Below are 15,320 nucleotides of genomic sequence, written 5' to 3' on the forward strand. Positions count from 1 at the left end.
GTTTGCACAGACAGCTAAAATGCCACAGGTTTGACATTTACATGTGTCATTTGTCGCCTTTTTTGGCGACAGACGGACAAACGTTTGTCGTTTGTCGAGAAGGACAGCCGAACTTGCACCTACGCGCGAGGTTATCAAGATCAATTGCACGTCTAGGTGTGACATCAGAGCGGCAGGACTGCTCGCCTTTCATGAAGCCACTGATTACGTCTTTTCGAGGCTACTCCTGGTTTCCGTTCGATTTTGCTGCCGTCTGCCTTTCCTTGTCCGTTCTTCTCCGCCGCTCTTCCGCGTCAGTAATCATCTCAATGTGTCTTTTCTACCACAATGGGCACGCCTTCAATGGGCCGATCGTACTTTTCAAAGAAGGGCTGCAATAAACCCTCCTTTTTAGCAACCGATACCGCAGCCTGCGTGCGAGCCCCAAAACGGCTTTGTAATGATGACATCGGCAAGGCACATCGTCCATAAAAACATGCACTACTTCCGAAAGAATATGAGAACTTGCTTATACAGCTTCACTGTTCTTATGTAAGAATTACTCAGATTAGCAGCCACTTGCGAAAGTTGCTTTCCTTGGCGTTTCACTCTGTGAAATTGCGGCTGAAAGGGAAGCGTCTAGATATGAGAGGAATCTACTGCTGTCAGTAATGTGATGAGCATCCCGGTGGACTCTTTCTCTGCTTTTTTGCAAAAGGTGAGAAACTGCGGCATACGTACATAGCAGATGGAATTACTTTGAGAAGATCTAGAGTAGTTAGCTTGTAGGCTGAATATTTATGTATTTACATGGTAGTTCCTGGAACCTTGCTGAATATTGTTGTATTTCTATATCATACCAATTCTCTCTCTTCACGGCGTTTAAATGGGCGGTCTGCCTTGTTATGTACCAGATGATGTTCAGATATGAAAGAATTGTGCGTCAAGGGATTGTACAGAGTACCTATCGTCGCTCATTAGTTGCAAGCAAGTGAACTTTCTTATACGTTTCTACAAGCAGCATCATTCACAGAACGTTGATGTTGTATTACACCTTTGTCTAGATTTCTTTCCGACGTAACAGAACTGGGGCATTATATCCTAACGCGAAGCTTCCCGTATCATAGATGCTTGACGAAAGACTAGAGAGATGTGCAAATTTTTAGTGCTTCTAGCTCAGGTCCGAAGCGTACATCGTTTTGAAAGGAGGCACAACGTCGTTTCCGTACCAGGGCAGTATGCCTCTTCAGGCTGCATGCGGGTGCATATCTAAGGGCGCAAAAAGCGCTGACCTCACTTTGTTGGTTCGTGGCAGCGCAGTGAAGTTCGCTGATCATCTGCCGCTGAGCGCTGAAGATTGTTTTTACATTTCAGAGAGTGACCTAGAAGAATGTCAACAAGTATTGAGTCTGTGAACGTAAAGCTGAGCCACAACTACATTGCAGACGTCGGCAGCATAGCCTGAGCTGTGGGCATTTGAGTATGCCTTAGTGGTAATCGGATTCAAGGAGTACCAAAAACAAATTGCTTTTAAGTATGCTGCCACTGTCAAATTGATTTGGGGCACAAATCGCAGGTATTGCAGTTTTTCTACCCAGCGCAATGATGAAGCACAGTGCTTCACATTAAATTACACGCTGTAGTGGCCCAAAGGTAATTCTTTGGTTTTTAACAGCGAACATTCCAAAGTGTACCCATCTGTCATACGAGGATGTTGACAGTTTTCTGTAGTAACTGAACAGCGTTAGAAACCTAAGTAGGTATGAGAAAGAGAAGAGCCGGAAGAGATGTATTCATGTCGTACTGCTGTGCTGGTATGCCAGTTTGCATGGAGCCGGTACTGGGGACCTGCATTGGTCAGAATTTCCTACATGCTTTTGGTGTTGGTAGCACTTAAGTCGAAACGGATTAAGTTGTAAAGAATAACAGACACCTAGTCTTCAGAAAACTTTATTTGACAACACTGAGATACTTTACTACGTTATGCAAAAAAAAAAGACATTCTGTGGTTTTGCGGGCTAAATTTCTTCCCGATGGCAGTTCTTCCAGGGCAGTGGGCTAAATTCTGCCCCGTTCTTAATAGAACCCTCAAAAGTCGTAATTAACCAGCACCTAGGAAAGCTTGCCTACACGTCACTCATAGCCTAACTTTTTATTTATTACAATGTAAACCAGGTACCTCGTTTAGTTAACCAAGAATGCCTGGGATATGTTATGTGAATCGCACATAGGGCCAACCGATAAAGAAGAAAGGATTCAGAAAGTTCTTGCAAAACATCCTATGTAGACTAGGAAGATTAATCTTTTGCCATATCTTACACATAACATAGCCCCAATTTCCACCCTACATGAACCCGGTGTCATGTAGACGTCATTTAGGATAAAGGAATACATTGGGGATAATGGCCTTAAGCCCTACAATGACTGAATAAGTAATTTCCTGGAAAGGCTGTAATTATCTACAACCATAAGTCTTTTTTTCTGAGTAACCTAGAATATGCTTGCACTTAAACTAAATACAAACAAAATATGGCAAATGCACTTAAACAAGCAGAAATACTACTAGATAAATTGCAAAACGCATCAAGAACGGGAGTCAATGAGCTTTCAATTATTATTTTAAAAGTATATAATTAACCTACAGGTGTCAATGTTTTCATGCATGTCACCCATACAATGGCTTATAATCTCAAATTTAAAGTTTCTGCCAGCTTTCTCCCTCCCAGTTCAGCAAGGAAACATTGTAACAAATATTTTGTATACTTCTGAACGCGCACAAAAGGACATCATATAGATATTCAATTTTGTGATAGCAATTGTATAAAAACTTTTGGTAAACTCACCCGCCAGTGACGGAGTTACCGTTAGCTCCCGGTTAAATCCAAGTGCGATAAGAATGCCACCGCGCCCCTTTTGTTGCACGGGAAAGGGGAGCGTGCGAAGGCCTGCGGGGAAGGATGGTGCCTTGATCTCGCGATAGTAAGGGACAGGCCAGGGAGAACCCGCACTCTCTATGTGCGCACGCAGTTGTGGAAGTGACGAGGTGTAGGCACTCTAGCATGGGAAAATGGTCTGGTTAGAGCCATGCCGCGGCCGCGTGTGCCCTATTTTGCCGGTAATGTGCCATTGGTGCAAATGTCGGCAACCCGAGGTAGCTGGTAGTTTGATGTACGCTGTGTTCTCGCACGCCCAGTTCGCGTGGAAGCAAGAAGCAGCAGGAAGTGCTTTGCTTTCGCAATAGATGTTACGCCGTTCGGACTAAACTGCGACTTTTATAGCCCTTGTTGAAATCAGCCACCTCTACATCTGCCGGCATATCCCATAACATTTGACACCTTTCTTCAAAATTAAACTTCGGTATTGACCTGTGATAGGAGATAACCGTTAAAACGTGTACATAATATTTTCTTGCACTTCTAGCCACACTAAAAATTTCGCTGTTACTGGAATGCCTCCTGATTTCCATGGCAACCTTAGATTTCGAAACGTTCGCAATTCTTGTAAGCCAGCTTTTATATCGTAGTAACTAATCGCTATCATAATCCACAATCTCGGCGGCATCGGTTCCCTCATAGTCCGAATAGTAATCTCTATGTAGCCATGTGAAAAATAAGTTTGCGTAATAGACGGCGTTAATCGGCCTCTAACAGCAAAGGCTTAGCTCTGGAAACTGGCGCTAGAACTGCCGCTCCACGAGGATAAGAACAAAACAATATGCGAACTTTGTACGTGTTGCGCTGCTGTAGGCTAATATGAATCAATGTATGCAATTATGAACGTTGCGTTTACAACGAGATGAACGATCTCATAGGACGTGTTTTATGTAGACAGTTTCATCGGAAAACTCTACGAGCGATTGAACACCTGCCAGCTCCCATACAAATAATGAAAAAAAATGAGAGATACGTTGCCACCACTCCTGTATGTAAAGCTTTGAATCTATGACTGCGGAAATGCAACTGTAGTAATTAAATTGCTCGGCACAGCAGTTGTCGCAATGCAAAGCGCAGTTTCTATTTGCAAAGATCGCACAGTGGTAATAGCATAGAGTTCAACATTTCGTTCCCGCATACAAAAATTGCCACTAAACTGAAAATGTAGGTATTTTGAATGTTCTTGCTGCGTTAGCATACGACATACTGTTGGTACAAAGATAGAAAACTAGGAACATTTGTAGGAGGTACAGAGACCAGCTTGTAGGACGTAGCTGTACTTCACAGATGTTTTATCTTGCAGTCTAGGCGTGGCGGTCAAGTTGGCTGTGCATTCACATGTTACAAGAGTGGAAAGAAATACCATGGATTTCTACCCGAAGGAACTCCATGTCAGGTAAGAAATCTTGCGTTTTTTGTCAGACAATCAGTGATATATTCCTTAATTACCAATGAAAGAGACGTGTAAGCATTTAATATATAACCAGCACATTACGTATGGACATTGAGATCTGCGGTAAATATTGCGCCGGAAATAGTTAGCGCAGTATCTGAACCAATAATTCCTGGGCTTTGTGTCAATGCTTATGTACAATATACTCCGTCTGAAGTCGGGATTTCAGTGCGACAAATGCATGCAGGATAGTAGTAGGATGTTTGGGTTCAGTGCCGACCTCAGGACGAACAATTTGGATGGCTGGTTAGCACCCAATCTCCCGTAGCCACATGCTTTAGATTTGGCCCGAGCTAGTTCTTTCTTCTGCATTGCAAGACCTGACGCATGGCTCTCTGCTCCGACTGGTCATGTACTAAGCGATTATGCCACAGCTCTACTGCATCTAGCTACACTTTGAGTCGCGTAATTTCATCTTATGCACCTGGAAAAAGTATAATGAGAAAGGGTCGTTGCTAGGTGCAAGCACACACAAAAAAAGAACAATTACGCGACAGATTTCTGAGATCTTGCACAATCATAACTCCATCACGAGGTAAATAGTTTTTTTTTTCGAGCAGCTACAATAGCAGTTTTTCTGGTGCTCACATAAATCAGTCATTTTAACATGTCGCACTTGTATGGCTAACCTGTTAATATTTTACCCTCATACGACACTTTTAAGCACTTGTTAACGACTTTTTTCCACAGCCGTTTTCATACGCACACATCTCGGTTTGCGTGAACATACATCAAGCTACAGTGTCTTCCGCTCACTTACTCTAAAATTGATCTCGGTTGCTTCTATAGCCCTCCCGCCGCAGCAGTACAAATCCTGAGCTGTTCGTAACACACACTTAGAACACACCGTATTGCTTGCATACATCATTTACTGCTAAGGTAATAGTTAGTCCACAAATTTTGGACTGCACCTACGTGTTACTCATTAACGGCTCCTGATTTTAAGCAAGAATGAAGAAGGTGGTGTGCTTGCTTCACCAGCGACGCCACAAAATCTTAGCACAAGCATTCTATGCAGCATAAAACAGGGAGAAAACGAAACTCTCAATCTTTTCAAATAGCTTCTAATTAGATGCGCAAAAATAATGTTTCGCATAATATTTCATCTGACATGGCACCCATTTGAATCGGCAAGTACAAAGTGCAAATTCGATGTAACGTAGAGTTATCTCGGGACCTTGGCTAGCTCTACTGGTAACCGTCGTACGACAACCTCGAACAGTAGATTAATATATTTGTAATTGAAAAAGGTGCAGATTGTCCACTCGCATTTAATTTCACACACAGGTTTGCATTACCATTCCAGCCATTTTCTCTAAATATGATATCTGTTTTCAATTGAGGTTTTACGAGGGCAGCAAGATACACGACGTGCCGCTCATCAAGTATACTGGTAACGCTCCGCAGCGCTTAGATAGGTAGTTTCTTGCAAAGGCCACAAATCGCCTACCAAGTGCAGATTTTGCCTTCACGTCACCCATTATCTGCTCCATGCATACATCAAATACATAAAAGGCGTCTCGCTTAGTCTACCAGGGCGCCACCGGGCGATCTTCCTATAACGCACAAAGATACCAAAAGAAAAAAGGCATCAAAAATTACTTGTGACGCGCGTAATAAATTTAACAACACAAAAAAGTGCTGCGAGATTTCCATATAAATCTTTGCGGACAAGTGCTTCCTGCTGGAACAACCGCAGCAATGCCACTTTAAAAAACTGAAGCTTTCTTTCTGAACCCTCTTGAACTTTTCTAACATGACTCGCTTCTGCGGGCTGCAAGATAGCTCACAGGTAGGACAGCACCTTCATCTTCATTACCTTTAAAGGTGTTGTCGCTGCTGGCCTTGTTTTCTATGGAAATACTAATTGATAAAACAAACAATACCCAAGTATCATAATTAAAAAATATACGTCATCGAGAACACAAGTTCTTTAATAAAGCCAAACTTCTTATTTCTATTTTACTCTAACTTTCCGCTTGTCCCATCTGCTTCATCGGTTATTAGCGAGTAAACTGCAGTTTACAATGGAACTGTCTCCAGGATCAGCCCCTTTTAGTCAGGGCACCGACCATGGACGCAGTGTCATAGTATAGAAGGCCAATCCCAGAGACAGTATTATGAAAAGTGGATCACGTGGAGGAAGTCTCCGTGTGATGCCTTTTTTAGTGGCAGGCACATAAACGTAAAATGCAAAACGTTGCGAGCAATATTATCATTTCCAAGGCATTTATTTACCTGTAATTTTCGGCTAAATGTCTTTCACCATCTCTGAATGAGAGGCAACAGGCGTCACTAATCAGGGCATAAAGGGAGAAGTAGGAATAAGAAATTTCGTACGAAAATTGTTTTCTTCTTAAAGTACGACCATAGGTTAAATACCGATGCAAGATTTTCAGCTGCAACGCTATTACAGACAATGTATAGGAAATACAAGTGCACCTGCTTTCATATCTCACGAAAATTGTCCATGAGAACATTCCGTGCGAAAGTTGCCGACCTAAGTCGGCGACCTCTGTAGCGCAGCTAGGTGGCGTGGCGCGCTTGTGAGCAAATTTGATCACGTAGTCGGTCGCGACGGCAATCCACTTATTGTGGCCGATGGATGCTGGAAACGGCCCTGCATATCATGACCGACAGGAAAGCACGGATGTGGTGGTACGCCTACCGCTTCAAGGTTGCCATCAGGTTCAAAAGAAGGACGTATGCGGCACTGACTGCGATAGCAGGCGGCGACATAATGGAGCATGAAACGGTAAAGGTCAGGCCAAACAAAACAACAGCCGCACGAGGTCATAGGTCTGGAAGACACTAAGATGCCCAGGTGTCGGTGTGCCATAAAGATGCGGGATAACGCTAGTACGCAGGTGCCGGGGAAGAACTAGCAAGAATTCAGGGCTGTTTGGCCGAAGGTTATAGCGGTAGTAATGTTGCCGTGTTGGACAAAGTGCAAAAGAGAGTCGGAATGGCCACAGTGGATACGGCTGATTATGAATGGCAACCAATCCTTGCTTTGCTGTTCGATGACCGTTTTGAGCAAATCGGAGATAACCAGAATGCGTGTGCCGGCATCATGGTCAGGAGTACCAACACTGTCAACTGGGTCACGCGAGAGACAGTGAGAGTGCTGGTGCAATCCGTCCACCTTGTATATTACGACAAAGAGTACTCTGAGCTGGAGTAGGAAGTAGAACGAACAAAGGCAGGGCCGATAGCCCAGCGACGAAGGCGACCATGGGATCCTTGAGAGAAAACACCCAGCAAATGACGCGGTGGTAGGTAATGACTGGGAATGGCGGTCATACAAATGCAGCTGAAATCTTGGGCCTCCCCCGCCTAAGGCGCCCTGCGATCGGAAAGTTTGCTCCGGAGCAGAAAGATGGTTTTTGGTGTAAGCAATGACTGCTTCTTTGTCATGCTGATGTTGGGCTAGGACAGCTCCTACGCAATGTCGACTGGTGTCGGTGTGAACTTCAGTGGGCACACATGGGCCGAAGTTAGCCAGTATATGTGGTTAGCTGAAGAAATCGATCTGCGTGGAGAATGCTGCGGCTTGTTCGTGGTCCCATGAAAAAGGCACATCCTTTTTTATAAGATTCGTAAGGGGATGAGCGATGTTATCAAAATTTCGTGCATAATGTCGAAAATACGAGGATAATCCAATGAAAATCCGAATATCTTTCGCGTAGCACTCCACTATGGAATTCTGACGGCACGAATCTTTTCAGGGTTTGGGTGGACGCCCATGGTTTGGCCAAGTGTTTGTCTTTGTGTGCCAAAATTATACATGGATGAGTTTAGCTGGAGGCAAGCATTCTTCTTGACCACAACAACAGGAGAGGCCCATGGGCTGCATAATCCTTCGATGAAGGCTTTGGCAAGCGTTTTACTCACTTCACGCTGATTGACTGACGTTCAGCATGATAGGATGCCCAGGAATAGGACGAGTAGCTCGGCATGAATATGGCGAGTCACCAGCGAAGTTTGTTCTAATGGATGGTGGAAATTGAACATGCTTCTAATAAGTTGCTCGAAGACTGCGGTGCTCAGAAACTTAGTCGGGTACAAGAGCAGGTGCAATTAACTTTCTAACTTCGTCGCGAAGTGACCTAGAGGTACTAGGTGCAGTTGAGGCTCAATAAATGTGAGCATCTAGGACGGATATGTCGCATACACCAAGTGCACACACCCTTGCCCCCGAAATGCCTTGCTGAAGACCATGAGCAGAGAAGCTAATGAATACATTGTTGCACCAAAAAAAGAAAATGAAGACTTGGGAAGTAATAGTATGAAACGACAGATTGACCGAGTAGAGAAGCTCATTTGGAGGAGATGAAAGTGTGCCTGGTTGCCGGTGACGGTCACTACAGTGTGCTGAATGGCGGCATTTCGACCGATTAGAAAGTCAGCATGATGAGACATGCAGTCACCGTCGGGAACAAATGATAGTGCTGACAAGGTGACACAGGTGGCCGCTTCTGATTGCAACCGCACACAATCAACTGAGCACAAGCGACGCGCAGCTACCACTGGAATGCCGGTAAGATGAGGAAGCTCAAGTTGTAGAACGGTGGTGGCACATACAATGAGGGCCGCATGCGGCGACGAAAAATTCAATCCAAGAATATTGTCATTGGGGCATTGCACCAAGACTGCAAATACGACAGTGTCTCGCAAGCGGCAATAGTGACATCAGCTGTGCACATCCGCAATACAGCAGGAATTTTTCCATGAGCCACATGAACAAATTTGGAAGTGGCAGTCGTCAGTACTTTTTCAGGCTCTGGGAAAGGTGAGCCGGAGGATTTCAGAGACCTCAAAGGTACAGGTCCTGAACCTTCAAAGGTACAGGAGGTATTCAGAGACCTGGATTGGGAAGAATTGGGGATAAAAGTTAATAGAGAATACCTTAGTAACTTCCGGTTCGCTGATGATATTGCCTTGGTTAGTAACTCAGGGGACCAATTGCAATGCATGCTCACTGACCTGGAGAGGCAAAGCAGAGAGTGGGTCTAAAAATTAATCTGCAGAAACCTAAAGTAATGTTTACCAGGCTCGGAAGAGAACAGCAATTTACCATAGGTAGCGAGGCACTGGAAGGGGTAAGGGAATACATCTACTAAGGGCAGGTAGTGACGGCGGATCCGAATCATGAGACGGAAATAATCAGAAGAATAAGAATGGGCTGGGGGTGCGTTTGGCAGGCACTCTCAGATCATGAACATCAGGTTGCCATTATCTCTCAAGAGAAAAGTGTATAATAGCTGTGTCTTACCAGTACTCACCTACGGGGCAGAAACATGGAGGCTTACGAAAATGGTTCTACTTAAATTGAGGACGACGCAACGAGCTATGGAAAGAAGAATGATGGGTGTAACGTTAAGGGATGAGAAAAGAGCAGATTGGGTGAGGGAAGAAACGCGAGTTAATGACATCTTAGTTGAAATCAAGAAAAAGAAATGGGCATCGGCAGGACATGTAATGCGGAGGGAAGATAAGCGATGGCCATTAAGGGTTACGGACCGTATTCCCAGGGAAAGGAAGCGTAGCAGGGAGCGGCAGAAAGTTAGGTGGGCGGATGAGATTAAGAAGTTTGCAGTGATGACATGGCACAATTAGTACATTACCGGGGTTGTTGGAGAAGCATGGGAGAGGCCTTTTCCCTGCAATGGGCGTAACCAGGCTGATGATGATGATGATGAAAGGTGAGGAATCGTTACGGAAACTCACGCACCGATGTCGACAAGTGTGGGCGCAGTTACAACGTCAATGTCAATCAAGCTTCGTCTTGTCGGCAGTAGAAGGAGAGTATTTGCAACAGAAGTTGATAGTGTAGCATCGCCCATGAGAACTACATCACCCAGTTTTCCCTTTCACAATTGAGCGGCGAGTTTAGGAGCGGCTGGGGGAAAAGAGACAACGGGCGACGTGGTTGTGGCGTATGGGACGAACGACCTCGTAGTGATGACGAGCTGCTGTGGACGCAGTGGTGGAGTCGTGGTTGTTTAAATGGCCAAATGGAGGCTTTGAGCAACGGTAGCTGATGGCAAAACGTCTAAATGCGGCATATTGTGTTCTTGGTGACGATCGCCAGTGGTTTTACAATAGTGGACCACGTGAGCGATATGGCGGCTGTAGAAACAAAGCGGGCGCTGACCAACAGTCTCCATTCTACTGGGTTGGGAGTGCAAGTATAAAATCAATTGTCCTGAGGTGGCGATATTTGGCCATAGTCATCGGTCGTTGAGCTGTAAACGTCGCAAACCAAATTTGTTGATTTCTGTCGTACGATGGCCCGAACAAGGGAAAGAAAACGCACATAGGAGTCCCTGAGCAGAAGCCATAGCTCGAATCTCCATGCATCATCGATGCAATCTCAGGCAGAGGCGAAAGGCGACAGCCATCTTCCAACGAGAATGTCTCAGCAGTGTAAGGTAAGCGGGCGAATGGCTTTTCACCTAGTTGACTCGACTCTTGGTCTGCTCAATGCGCAATGCGCCGGCATTCCTCAATAATGCCTTTGACGATCGTGAAATTTCGGCACATGAGAAGGTTGAACAAGTCGTTCATTGTGCCCTTCAAGACGGATCCTACCTTGTCGGATACGGACATGTCTGTTTTCAATTCATCTCAGTCAGCACTCTTCGCTACGATGGACATCAATCTGCCGACGTAGCGCCAACACCTCCTGAATATAGGATATGCATGGTTCGGTAGATATCGGAGCACATCTGGCTAGGACTTTATTTGCAAAAGCTTTTGGTGTGCAGTGCAGTGCGTGTAGTTTTTCCTTGCAGTCGTCCCAAATCCTGCTCGTGTTTGTTCAACCATACGTTTGCCATTCGTTGGAGGTAAAATACCGCTTTTCATTGGGATCTGACGCTCAGATCCCAATGATTGTGCTGATTCACACGTTCATAGCTGTCCAAACAATTTTCAACGTCAATTTCATCCGTACTGCAGAATGTTCCCGAGTCGCGAGGATGTGAAAGGGCAATCGTTGACGTTGTCCGCGCCATTGATAATGCCGGTGCCGTTGATCGTGAGCTCGCCGACTCGTCCACCATCGTGGAAACACCAAAGCCACGACCACTGCGCAACTCTGATCGGGCGTCTGGGACCCGAGCACTTCCACCAAACGGCCAAGGCAATAAGGCGTAAATCAAGGGAAAGCAAGAGTCTATATTTATACAACATATACAATGGCATAACGCAACCAAGTCGACTGCCAGCTCGTACAGCACTTGGCTACGACGTTTCCTTCGCGCTCAAGACACCGGTACGTTTATGCGGAAGCGACATGCAAAAATATATACATCGAAAGGAAGAGAGTTGTCAAACGTGGTATTTGTGACACGTAATATCGGTAATACTAAGTACTAGCATCAGTAATGTAAGAATAAATTCATGGCGAAGACGTGAACAGTTCGAAAAACCGCAATTGACTGAAATTTTTTTTTCTTGCGATTTCACTGAAAACTGGCTGATGTCTATCACAATATTTTTTTATAGTGGAAAATTAATATATGCCCCATTAGTCGAAAATCCGGCGGCGTCATCGGGGGCATGACCGAGCGATGGTACCGAAGATGTGTAATGACGCGAAGAGCGTACACAGTCTCTTTTAATTCTTGACCTCCCTTATTACAATAACGAGCGTGCTCTGTAATGGAGACAGAATATGCGAGGCGAAGGGCACAGAGGAAAATCGATTAGATGAGAGGTTGCTTGATAAACTTCTCAAATGGCAAATTTCTGCTATGTCCAAGAGTTCTTCAAGTAGGGTCCACGGGATGCATGGCGTAAGGCATCGATTACAGTCTGACAAATGGCCTTAAATTCAAAGATGCACAATTTGACTATAATGTCAGGCCTAATAGACTATTACAAATAACTAGTAAAAATTTGACTATGATGACTATGAATACAGTCACAAAACGTCATTGTACTCAGTCGTCACGAAAATGACGATCTATTCGGGCCTCACTGACCTTTACAATATCAGTTACACAATGTATACTTTATATTTTCAGCATACTGTCGATGCAGGAAAATATGTGAATGGTACATGCGTAAAGCAAAATCGCAGCGGTAAAGTCCTTTGCCAAGAATATACAACTCCACCTGCCTGTTAAGAACATATCTCAAAACCGAAACACATGGATGCTTGTACTGTAAGCTAATTCTGCCAATAAACGCCCAGTACTTTCGGCAATATGATTTTTGACCTCAACTTTCTTGTGTACAGAAATCAATATACAAAATACCGCATCGCTGGCTCATTTCATCCGAAACTTAGAACTGAAGTATACTTTTGGCTAACGTTGAAACTTCATTTGTGAGTGTCATGACGTATCAAGCGTACATATGTGAATACAAAGAAATGAGACATCAACTTAAGATGCTTTCAGAGCCCTTAGATTCCGACTTGCGACAAAAATGATTTCCTTATTTAGGAGTTACATATTCGGTACACTCTAGAAAATAAAGGAGACATGATGGGGCATTACAACATGTACTCCACAAGAAAGAGTTTAGTCCTTTGAAATATTTCTGACAGAAGAGAAAGGTAACAGAAAATGTGCTGCAAGTACTCTATGGCATGCGCGAATGCACTTCACACCTTAACTGCACAATTCTCAGAGAGATTAACATAGCTCTTCACTAAAGTGACCTGAGCATTCGTATGTCGATCTTAGTTTCGTTTTGGGCAAGTAAGTATGTTCCTTCATTTGATTTCTCTTACCCATTGTGGTTGTTTAGTGCCTATGCTATTGGGCTACTAAGCACGAAATCATGGGATCAAATCTCGTCCATGGGGGCCACCTTGCGATGGGGGCTAAATGCGAAAACACTCGTGTACTTAGATTTAGGTGCACGTTAAACAAGCGCAGGTCGCCCTCAATTGCCGAATTGCCTGCCCCCCCCCCCCCCCAATACGGCGTGGGTCACAATCAGATTTTGGCTTTCACTCGTAAAATCCTATATTCTAATTATTTATTTTTGACGTCTTTTTAAAGAGAATCCGGTAATGTAAGTTGTCGTAAGGAACTGTTTTCGGTATTGATGGCAGAATAAGACGTCAAGCTCGTGGTTACCGAAAGACGCACTGAATTGTTTCACCTTCTGGATCACTTCGGTCAATGTGGTTCATCAACGATAGTATAGCAGGCTGCCAAAAAAGCCACACCCCATGAAGTGACGCACATTTGTCCTCAGCCTTGTGAATAGGCTACCTCCGGCTGAACACTTAGCTGTCGCCCACGCTCCCAGGCAGTTTTTAGTTTCTTGCGCGGTTCGCACATTTGAGAACGAAAACAAATGCCGACTTGTCTTTATGAAGTCTGCTGTCGGCCTTCAGAGGACCACGCCCTACATTCCAAGGACTAATATATGTGTAGGTATGTGATACGTACACAAATTCTGAATTATCAATTACGGGCTGGCCTTGTCAAAAACAGGTAACCATAGCAAATGTAGACGCTACATGAATATGGTAGACACTAGAAGGGCAACATTAAATAGCGTGTCTGAATTCTGTAGGTTTTTATGGTGCGTTTAGTTATCCAAGCAAAAACGAACAGTGCAAGTGAAAGTAAAGTGAAAACAAACGTATGCACAAATACGGACGACCATAGTCATCAGCGATCAAGTTATCTTTGTTGGGCGGGGAGATCCAAGAAAGTTGCTCTGTCATCATAAAATGAACATTGGAATTGCAGCTTAGGAAAGAAGTCAGCGGCCCATTAAGGCGACTGCACGATTGATACACAGCGGCTGCGAGAATTAGCACACTAAACAACCTGCAATCATAGCGCTTCTTTGGAATTTGTGAATATGGAGTCATACGAATATTAACGCCATGGCGTTAAGGGCCGCGGTTTCAAAAATCCGGTGTCGGCGTCCGGCTTCTAGCCGTCGACCGTTGTTTGGACAACAATAATTCCGTACCACACATGCCCAACCACGGAGGCCCTCCGCGTAGTGCAAAAAGTTACTGAACTAATTCAATATGTCAAAGTAAAATACGCCAGAAAAAGCGTAAAGTATGACTTACATGCAACCTACAGACATGTTAGCGTCGGATTATAATTTAAATATAAGAGAAAACCTAGTTCTGTTACGCGGAAACTCAAACAAACCCTTTCACAGCGTTTCTACTATAGGTAGACCGGCTACAGTGAGCATTGAGCACAGTGAGATTTGCCACAGTGAGCACTGAGCCCAGCGAACACTGAGCACAGTGAAATTTGCGCGCACCGATATCGGAGGCCACGGAGTAGAGCGCCTGGTTTCTTGCAGATGGCAATCACCTGCGCCACATAGTGTTCAAAGCAAGAGGCATAGCATTCGCTGCCAGCGTTATCCCGGTGAACATTACGGTTACATAAGCTACAGTTGCCGGGAAGCGTGAGAAGCCCTCAGAGATTTTGAATGCTATCGCGTTCCACTCTTAAAGGCAAATTTTAAGCGTCGTCCCAATTTTTATTGAAGGCCATCACAAGCTGGTACGCTTAAGCGTTGTTTACTCAAGGGTTACCACAACGGTAGTGTGTTACATCCACTGTGTCTCTTGAGTACACTTTCTTCTTTTCGTACTCACTAAACAAAAGAGAAACTACTATTAAAGATTGAGATAACTAGCTGCACTCAGTATAGATCAGTAATTCATCGTTGCCCCGATAGACCTAACATCCGATTTAGTTTTTCTGGTACCGCCACCGCGAAGCGTACAGATAATTCACTACTCAAAATGTAACTCTATTCTTTTGTTCCGGCGTTAGCGTTAACATTTCCGCATTTATCTATAGGCTTGCAATCTGAATTGATCATGAAAGAAGCAAATGTTAGAAGGCTGACACAATAATTAAACTGGCAAACTAAGACTCGCCTTATAGGAAAAGGTAATCGCAGCCTGTCGACTATACTTCGAACGGGCACTATGAGGCGCTGTA

The 15,320-nt window shown here is 44.4% G+C and overlaps 1 protein-coding gene across 3 annotated transcripts in view; it reads left to right on the forward strand.

Moving 5' to 3' along the window:
- Positions 1 to 12,588, forward strand: part of LOC142578023 (uncharacterized) — an 82,116-nt gene extending 69,528 nt beyond the window's left edge. For all 3 annotated transcript variants that reach the window (XM_075687451.1, XM_075687449.1, XM_075687450.1), the window contains 2 exons: positions 4,216 to 4,308; positions 12,399 to 12,588. In XM_075687451.1, coding sequence (XP_075543566.1) covers positions 4,216 to 4,308; positions 12,399 to 12,500 — 195 coding nt within the window. In that variant the 3' untranslated portion in view covers positions 12,501 to 12,588. The remainder of the gene's footprint in view (positions 1 to 4,215; positions 4,309 to 12,398) is intronic.
- Positions 12,589 to 15,320: the final 2,732 nt, after the last annotated feature.

Source organism: Dermacentor variabilis, chromosome 4, assembly GCF_050947875.1.
Source record: "Dermacentor variabilis isolate Ectoservices chromosome 4, ASM5094787v1, whole genome shotgun sequence".
In the NCBI taxonomy this organism is placed as follows: domain Eukaryota; kingdom Metazoa; phylum Arthropoda; class Arachnida; order Ixodida; family Ixodidae; genus Dermacentor; species Dermacentor variabilis.